This window comes from Sinohyriopsis cumingii, chromosome 14, assembly GCF_028554795.1.
Source record: "Sinohyriopsis cumingii isolate HCF-2022 chromosome 14, ASM2855479v2, whole genome shotgun sequence".
Lineage (NCBI taxonomy): Eukaryota > Metazoa > Mollusca > Bivalvia > Unionida > Unionidae > Sinohyriopsis > Sinohyriopsis cumingii.
Genome location: NC_142974.1, coordinates 49,287,510 through 49,297,012, shown reverse-complemented (window position 1 = coordinate 49,297,012; position 9,503 = coordinate 49,287,510). Strand labels below are relative to the sequence as shown.

Sequence of the window (9,503 nt, the reverse complement as noted above, 5' to 3'; positions counted from 1 at the left end):
GTAATCTCTTTAACGACCTCGGTCCCAAAGTCTCGAACCTAAATAAAGACATTACAACTTACGAATGGGACCTAGCATTGAAAACCAAAAACGAAACTAGCCCAGGGGAAGATCAAATAGCATACACAATATACAAAAATATCCCAAATAACATTAAACAAACAATTATTAAATTACTAAACCAAATATGGACCTCAGGCAAACTACCCGATAAATGGAAACACGCAATAGTAATTCCAATACCCAAGCAAGGAAAAAACCCTAACGATATTAGGTCCTAAAGACCCATTTCCCTAACAAACAACATTTGTAAGATCATGGAAACCATAGTCACCAACCGACTCAAACACCACCTAGAGAGCAATAATTTAATCTCCGATAATCAATGCGGATTTAGAAACGAAAGATCCACCACGGATCAACTAATACGATTGGAAACCGCAATCAAATTAGCGTTCAACTCCAAACGCAAAGCTGATAGGAATTTAATTGCAGTATTTATTGACCTCGAAAAGGCATTCGACCTTGTATGGACCAAAGGCTTATTAGCCAAACTCAACCACTACGCCATGACAGGTCGAATGTTTAAATTCATTGAAAACTTCCTCGCTGACCGTAAAATATCAACCAGAGTCGGTGACACCTACTCTGAACCACACACACTTGAAAACGGTACACCACAAGGGAGCGTACTCAGCCCAACCCTTTTCAACATCATGATTAATGACTTGGACACCAACTTAACATCAAAACTAATTGAACTCTCACAATTTGCTGATGATAGTGGATTATGGAGAGCAGGAAACCCCTCCAACCACAAAGTAATCAGCGATATTCAAACAAGTTTAAACAAAATAGGGAAATGGGCTAATAAATGGGGTTTCAAATTATCCCATGAAAAAACCATAGCAGTATTATTCACCACCAAACGTAAATTACAAAATCAGTTTCCCAAACTCACCATCCAAAATCAAGAAATTAAATTCGTAAAAGTAGCACGATTTTTAGGAATGCATTATGACTCCAAGCTAAACTGGGGACACCACATAAACGAACTAGTCAAAAGGTGCAATAAAGACCTTAACCTCCTTACAACCCTTAAAGGAACCACCTGGGGATCCAATCAAGAAACCTTACTAGCATTATATAAATCGTTAATTAGATCTAAACTAGATTACGGATGCCAAATTTACAACTCGGCACCCCAAAATAACCTCAAGAAACTAGATAGTATACAAAGAAAGACCCTAATTATTTGCACTGGAGCACTACCATCCACATCACTAGTGGAACTTTAAATCTTAACTGGAGAACTGCCGCTCCACCTTAGAAGACAAGAACTCACCCTCAGATATGCAGCCAGGCTAACAACACACCCCGACACACACCCCACCCGGCTAGCTATAAATAAATGCAACATACCTTTTAGAACTAAATTATCACAAAACATAGCAGCAGGAAAATTAGTCCATCAATTAGTTGAACAACTTCCTATAGACAACCTCCAAGGAGAAATTGCAAATCACTATGACAAAGAACCATGGATAAATATCAACCCCTCAGTTAACACCCTCATTACGAAATATGGCAATAAAAACGAACAGGAAATCAAACTAAACACAATCTGTACAGAAGAAATCAACTCAGAATATTGCAACTACATTAAGATTTACACTGATGGATCCAAAATTACAGAACCACCCAGAACAGCAGCAGCTTAAATAATCCCCCAACTTAACATTAAAGTAGGACGAAGACTACCTAACCTCTGCTCCATATACACAGCTGAATTCTGGGCCATACTTGAAGCACTCAAATGGATCAAAGAGAACAAAATACCCCAAGCGGTAATAATAAGTGACTCGCTAAGCGTCATAAACTCAATACTTAATAACAACACCAAATCAAGAGAAAACTATCTTAGGCAAACCAATTTATTGTTAAAAATACTGAACAATAATAACTTACAAGTAGAATTTATGTGGATACCATCCCATATTAACATACCAGGTAACGATATGGCAGATATAACAGCTAAACAAAAACTAAACGAAACCACTCACATCAACCTAGATTATAGCATATGCGAACTCAATAGCATGTCTAAAACCCTCATTGATAATAAATGGCAGGAATTATGGAACACAAGCACTCAAGGCAGGAAACTAAAAACCATCATTAAAGAAGTATGTAGAAATAGGAAACCACCCAAAACAAAAGGCAGTGAACAAAAATTCATAAATAGAATACTCACGGGCAAAACCAAGCTGGCTAACAGCTTCGGACAGTACATAGGACCACAACCACATAACCCTAAATGCTACCACTGCAGGGTCCCAGAAGACATAGAGCATATTTTTAACAACTGCCATACACTTGAAAAAGAAAGAGCTAAGTTTAAAGTTAAACAGCATAATATTGGATCCCCTGCAACATACCCAGAATTCTTGATGAACACAAACCCCAATATTAATCTGACATTCAAAAATATCATAAGTTTTATACACGAATCCAATCTAATCAAAAAAATCTAAGAAAGTAAATCAAAGACCAGTTAAAAATATTACAAATCACTGTTTGGGAATTATGACGGCCTGCTCGGTCTAGTGGGTTCACAGACTGACACAGCCGTTCATAGCCCGAATAATAAAAACCAGTTAAGGACGAATATTACAAAATCACTGTTTGGGAATTATGACGGCCTGCTAGGTCTCGTAGGTTCACAAACTGACACAGCCGTTCATAGCCCGAATAATAAAAAGTAATTAAGGCCACACAAAATTAAAATAGGAAAATAGGAATTAATTAAAACAGGACTCCATAATAACATACAAACAACCATAAAACAAGTTTTCATTCCAAACCAATAAGATAAGGAATCAAAATAAATAAAGAATTCATGAAAAAAAAAAAAGAAAAAGAAAAAAAAATACTCCTAACCGTAACCTTGTTTCTTAAACAACATCTGGCTGAACTTTTAAATCAAGCTTCCACAGCTATTTCTCCTAACATACTCAGCCAAATCCAGGCAATGTTGGCAGACGACCCGGAAGAATTTGAAACTTCCACGCTGGCAGCGGTCCTGGAAGTATCATCATCCAGCGGCGATGAAGCTGATGAACCTGCACCACCTAAACAGAGTGCAAAAAAGGAAGGCTCTGTCTACTGGAATATGGGACTGGGAAAGGCAATTGATGATATCAAAAAAGCGGGCCACTTCGTCAATGCCACAAGACCAGGTGTCTTAATGTGACGTCATCGCTGCCGACCAATCGTAGCGGGAGTCACATACTGCTTGGTTTGACACCTGGGGCATTTCAATCCAACTAAGAAACACGAGTGTGTGGTGTTACTATTCCCACTCATGTTTATTAGCCTTTCAGTCAGGTTGTTAAGGACTAGTTAGTCCTACACCTGAGTGGCTAAATTAAAAAGTACTCTTTGAGTACATAAAAGCCTGGGGGATGAGGCTCCTTTTCCTTTCTCCAGGAGTAATTAAAAATCACGCAGTGCGTGAATAAACAAGTGGTACATGTTCAAAAGAACGAAAACCACTATAATCCAACTAACTAACTAATGTTAAAAGTCACTGAAGACCTGATAGAAGAGCTCTTCAGAGAAGAAATAAACGGGGAGAAAGAAGAATGGACAGAGAAGTACAGATTTCAGAAACAGCAGAGAGAGCAGCAACAGCAACAACAACAGCAGCAGCAACCTGAACCTGACAGAGGCTTTGTTGACTGTCGTATCGACACCAAAGAGTTCTTCTTCTCTTTCCGAAGAAGCAGACCTATCGTCAGAAAGTCTATCGTCAGAGGACGTCGCATTCGTAGAATATAAAAGATCGCCCTAGCTTCAACTTCGCACACAAAAATACAGCCCTTTTCAGGGCTACCCCAATCTCTAGAAAAGAAATAACAATCGATTGCCTATAATAAGTTAAAACATAGAAGTGCGTGTATAAACACATGAATTATTCATCTTGCTTAGAAAGTGTGTGATTGTAAGCGCTTACGTACGTTTGTGTGGACAGTAGATGATGATAATGTTTTTTGTTGTTTGAAGTGTGGGGATAGTAGATTTGATTTGACTGCTTTACGTATGTGGATAGTATATTATTTTTAAATGAAAATTTTTAAATTAGTAATGGGTAGTATAAAAAAGTGAGTGAGTGTTTCTTTTAGGTCCGCGCGTTGTTTGGTCATGATCAAGGTAATTTAAGTTTTAGGTCTTAGGGGATGTTTACCTTCACGTCCGCGCTTTAACTATAAATTGAAAATCGCTCGGCAGTCTAGCTACCCTTGTTGATTGATCAACACTAGAGAATGAGCAGAAGGCTAGAGAAACTGTTGGAACTTCATGTGCACCTAGAATATGCCAGGCTCATACTAAATGAACTGGCCGCGGAGGCCATCGTCGAAGAGGGAAGGATGAAAGAAGAGGAGAGAAGAAAAAAGAAGAGGAGGAGAGAAGAAAAAAGAAAAGGAGGAAAAGGAAAGAAGAGTGGCTGTACCACAGACACAAGAAGGAAATTTCAGAATCCCAGAGACAGAAGATTGGGATTCTGAAGCCACTCATACCGCCTCTACGCTCCCAACAAAAAAAGTAAAAGGAGACTGGAGTAGATGTGTGTGTGGTGCCAGGCCTGGAAGGTGCCATCATTAACCAGATGCCCTGGAGTTCAAAACAAACAGCCCTTTTCAGGGCTACCCAAACCTTTAGAAAAGAAATAGTAATCCATTTGCCATTGTGTGTATGTAGAGTAGTGTGAATATAAACACTGACTTTTTTCCCTAGTGTGAGTGTATGAGTTTATGTATATGATTGTGTGTTTATAAGCTCTAGCATAGGTTAGTGTGGATAGTAGATTATTGGGATTTGATTTTAATACTTTGCGTGTGTGGATGGTAGATTTTGGGTTAGTTTATTGCTGGTTCGCGTATGTGGATAGTAGATAATATGAAATGAGAAAAGTAGGGATGTTTTCCTTCACGTCCGCGCGTTTTAAGTGATAATCTAGGTAATATAATTTTTGGGTCTTAGGGGATGTTTTCCTTCACGTCCGCGCTTTTCGTATAAGAACCCACAGTGTTCGTCGTTCGCACCATTCTACAGAATAACTGAGAAAAAATGACTCAAGTATCAGTTTTATTTAATCTATTGAGAGACATCTATTTTTGGATAATGATGTAGAATATGTGGTGGAAAGAATAGAAAAGAAATGGAGGCATGGAGATATGAAAGACTTGGTAACCAGTCAAGTTCAAGGTCTCAAGGCAGCCAGAGATATCATAGCAGGGATGATAGAAGAAGAAGTCAATAAGTCAAGAGGCTTCATTGACCCACCTTATGTCAGAGTGGGAAGTTTGAAGGAAGCACTGGATCATGTCATTCAAGTCCGGTGTTTCCTAGAAAAGATATTGTACTGGACAGAGGGGAGGAATGTAAAATGGGGGTTGGAAAAGATGAAGAAAAGGGAAGATCTGATGAGAAAAGTAATGGAGGAAGAAGTAGAGAAGATTAAAGAGACATGGAGTAAAGAAAGAAAAGATCAGGAAAACAAAAAGAAACAGAGTTTGAGAGGCTCAATCAAAATTGGATCAAAGTCCAGGAAAAGTTCAGAGCATTGGGCCATCCTGACTGGACGCCAGAAAAGGAGAAAAAGAAGACAGGAATAGTGTCAAAAGTGAGAAGATGGTTGAAGAAGTGGAGGAGTTAGGAGAAGAAGAAGAAGAAACCCAAAGGCCCTTTTCAGGGCCACTCCTATCTCTCGAAAAGATCTTGACTTTCAATTGCCTAGCCCAATTTTATTACTTTTTTTTTAAATAAAAAAATAGAGACCCTCCCTGTTTCAATTTCCCATGTTAATTTCCCTTGTCCCTAGACAGACCCAAACTCTATTCCCCTGTTCAATTCCCCTTGTCCCTAGACAGACCCAAATTATAGTCCCATGTTAAATTCCCATTGTCCCTACGGTACAAAAAAATTTCTCTAATGTTAAATTTTACATAGTCCCTACGGTACAACTCTCATGTTTTTGATGGAAAGTCCCATAGTCCCTACGGTATCCCCCATTCACTACTCACCTGATATCGACCTATGGAGAAACAGAGAGATACTTAAGTATTACATTGTTTCAGTGACAACGGAGAACCAAATACAGCTTTGTAATTTGTAAAGATAAAAACGACCTGGTCTGAGTATGGAAAATAAAATAAAAGAAACGCACACACACACACACACACACACACAAACAATTACAGAAAAAGTAGAACAAAAAAAAACAAAAAAACAAAAAATGCAGAACTGTGAGCTATGCTCAAACGCATATGACAAACATTGATCAACATTGTTGTTTTTTTTTTTTGTTTTTTTTTTTTTTATTTTTTTAACGGCTATTTGTTTTTAACATTATAATACAATCCCGGGAGGCCTTTGTTGATAATTAAACATTGATTGTACGGTCCGTTTCGCGTACTTGGTTAAAAAAAAATATTTAGGTCAAAATCAAAGAATGTCTACATATGTTTATATTTTTAATACGGATTTATTAATTATTTATTAAATTATATAATTTAATCAATTAAAAAAATTGACTGACGTTTATATGCAAATTTTATGCTTAAAAAGGCGTTTTCTCCAAGAGGAGTTCTGTTCGAGATTTATACCAACCCGAGAAAACCATATAAATGTGAATATAGTGATGTAATGGTACGCTGGAGTACACATATCTGTGCATTTAAAGGAACCATTTAAATACGAAACAAGTGATTTTAGGTTCAGTCGAGACTGGAATTCTGAATGATCGCATGATGGAAGATGTTGGAGAAAAATCTTTTAAGTGTGAACTGTGTGATAAAAGGTTTAGTAACAGTGGACAGCGAACGATGCATATGAAGACACATACCGGAGAAAAACCATACAAGAGTGAAATATGTGATAAAGGGTTTAGCAGGAGTGAACTTCTTAGGTTGCACATGTCTACGCACACTGGTGAGAAACCATTTAAGTGTGAAGTATGTGATAAAGGCTTTAGTAGAGATGGAACTTTAAATGTGCACATGAGAACCCATACAGGAGACAAACCTTATATGTGCAAAATATGTAATGAAGGGTTTAGTACAAATGGAAATCTGAAGAAACACGAGAGGAAACATACTGGAGAAAAACCATTTAAGTGTGATGTATGTAATAAAATACTTAGTACGATTTACACCCTAATAATGCACATTAGGATACACACTGGAGAAAAGCCATTTAAGTGTGAAGTGTGTAATAAAATGTTTAATACACGTGGACTGGTAAAGAGGCACATGAGAATACATACTGGAGAAAAGCCATTTAAGTGTGAAGTGTGTAATAAAATGTTTAATGCGAGCGGAAATCTAATGACTCACATGAGGATACATACTGGCGATAAACCATTTAAGTGTGAAGTATGTCATAAAATGTTTAGTGAGAGTGGAACTTTAAAGATTCACATGAGGATACATGCTGGACAGAAGCTATTTAGTTGTGAAGTATGTAGTAAAATGTTTAATACAATTGGAAATTTAAAGGGGCACATGAGGATGCATACTGGGGAAAAACCATATAAGTGTGAAGTATGTAATAAAATGTTTGGTCAGAGTGGAAATCTAAAGTTGCACATGAGGATGCATACAGGAGAAAAACCATTTAAGTGTGAAGTATGTAATAAAATGTTTGGTCAGAGTGGAAATCTAAAGTTGCACATGAGGATGCATACAGGAGAAAAACCATTCAAGTGTGGAATATGTGATAAAAGGTTTAGTAAAAATGAACTTTTAATGGTTCACATGAGGATGCATACAGGAGAAAAACCATTTAAGTGTGAAGTTTGTGAAAAAAGTTTTCGTAAAAGTGAAACTCTGAGTGTGCACATGAGAACTCATACTTGTGAAAGACCATATATGTGTGAAGCATGTGATTAAAGGCTTAAGGAAAGTGGAAATCTTAGGAAGCACATGAGGACATATAGTGAAGATAAACCATTTAAGTGTGAAGTGTGTGATAAAGGGTCTGGTGAAAGTGGAAATCTGAAGATGCACATGAGGACACATACTGGAGAAAAACCGTTTAAGTGTGAAATATGTGATAAGAGGTTTACTCAAAGTGGAATTATGAAGAAGCACATGAGAATACATAATGGAGAAAACCCATTTAACTGTTAAATGTGTTGTAAAATGTTTAGTCTGTATGGCATCAAAATATTCATTCTGGGACATATACTGGCAAAATCCCTGTCAGTGTGAAATGGTGATGAAAGGTTATTCTTAGTTTAAATTTGAATAAGCACATGAAGACATGTACTGGAGAAAAATAAAGGACATTAAAATTGTGACATATGTGACAAAATGTTTAAAAATATTTAGTGTGAGTGGACATTAAATATAAAGCATTTTTGTGTAAAGTATGTGATGAAATGTTTTGTGACAAAGTGAGATGTGAATAAACACAGAAGGACACATACTGGATATGTTACAAATTTATGATCTTCTGTGTAACAGGAAGAAAGTGAAACCAACAACTAAAGTTAAATTAAAATAAAAATTCATTTTGCCAACAAGTTACAACATTAATTAAAAATCCAGAAGGCAATATTATTATTATTAATTAGATCCCAAATAAATTCAAAAGGTCAGTGAGTTCTTTATATGAATAATTTATTTGATTCCTCTACAGTTATATTGCAACACAACTATGAGCTCTGATCATAGATACTGAAAGACTGATATGACATAGGAAATGAATATAATGTTTTTGAACCTCTGTTTCTCTGTTACTCTATACAAACTATCACTTGCCTTGTGGCACAACAGTATGCCATGGAATTCCCAATAATTGTCATTTCGATCCTATCATTTGTCCTGTGACAAAATAGTATGCCATGGAGTTCCCAATATGGGTCCTTTCCATCCTATTGTCAATTAATTTGTTAAAGTACAGTCTACAAACATGAACAAAAGTTGAGGACACAATTGATGCACATAACGCTTTCGGGGCCCCGAGTGGCCAAGTGGTCTAAAGCGCTCTCTGTTACTGATCACTCCCATCTCACCTCTGTTTGCGTAGGTTCGAGTCTCGGATTCAGCCAGTGTGGGTATGTGAGAAAGCTTGCCAGTAGCTTCTCATGCGTTGGTGGTTCTTTCCGGGTTTAATGTCATATTTCAGCACAAGATAGGCTATACATGGCGGCCAGTATAACTGGTGGAGGAAGAACCCTGGAAAACCCAGTGAAGAACCACTGACCCATGAGAAGCTACTGGCAGGCTTTCCCACGTACTCAAACTAGTCGAGCCTTGGATTCGAACCCTTGCAGACAGAAGTGAGATGGAAGTATGTCCGTAGTCCTTTCAACCTGATGTGACTGGACAATTGTTTAAGCCCATTGTGACCAAACTCAAAAAGACACAAAACGACATACGATCAGTTACTGGACATGTTCAAATCGACACAACATCAGCAGCAGCAATTGTTGAACG

At 37.4% G+C, this 9,503-nt stretch overlaps 1 protein-coding gene across 1 annotated transcript in view; it reads left to right on the top strand.

The window, feature by feature from the left end:
• Positions 1-6,696: 6,696 nt before the first annotated feature.
• LOC149783747 (uncharacterized) overlaps positions 6,697-9,503 on the top strand; it is a 70,248-nt gene continuing 67,441 nt past the window's right edge. Inside the window, exon 1 of the mRNA XM_089932898.1 lies at positions 6,697-7,946. Coding sequence (XP_089789024.1) covers positions 6,810-7,946 — 1,137 coding nt within the window. The 5' untranslated portion in view covers positions 6,697-6,809. The remainder of the gene's footprint in view (positions 7,947-9,503) is intronic.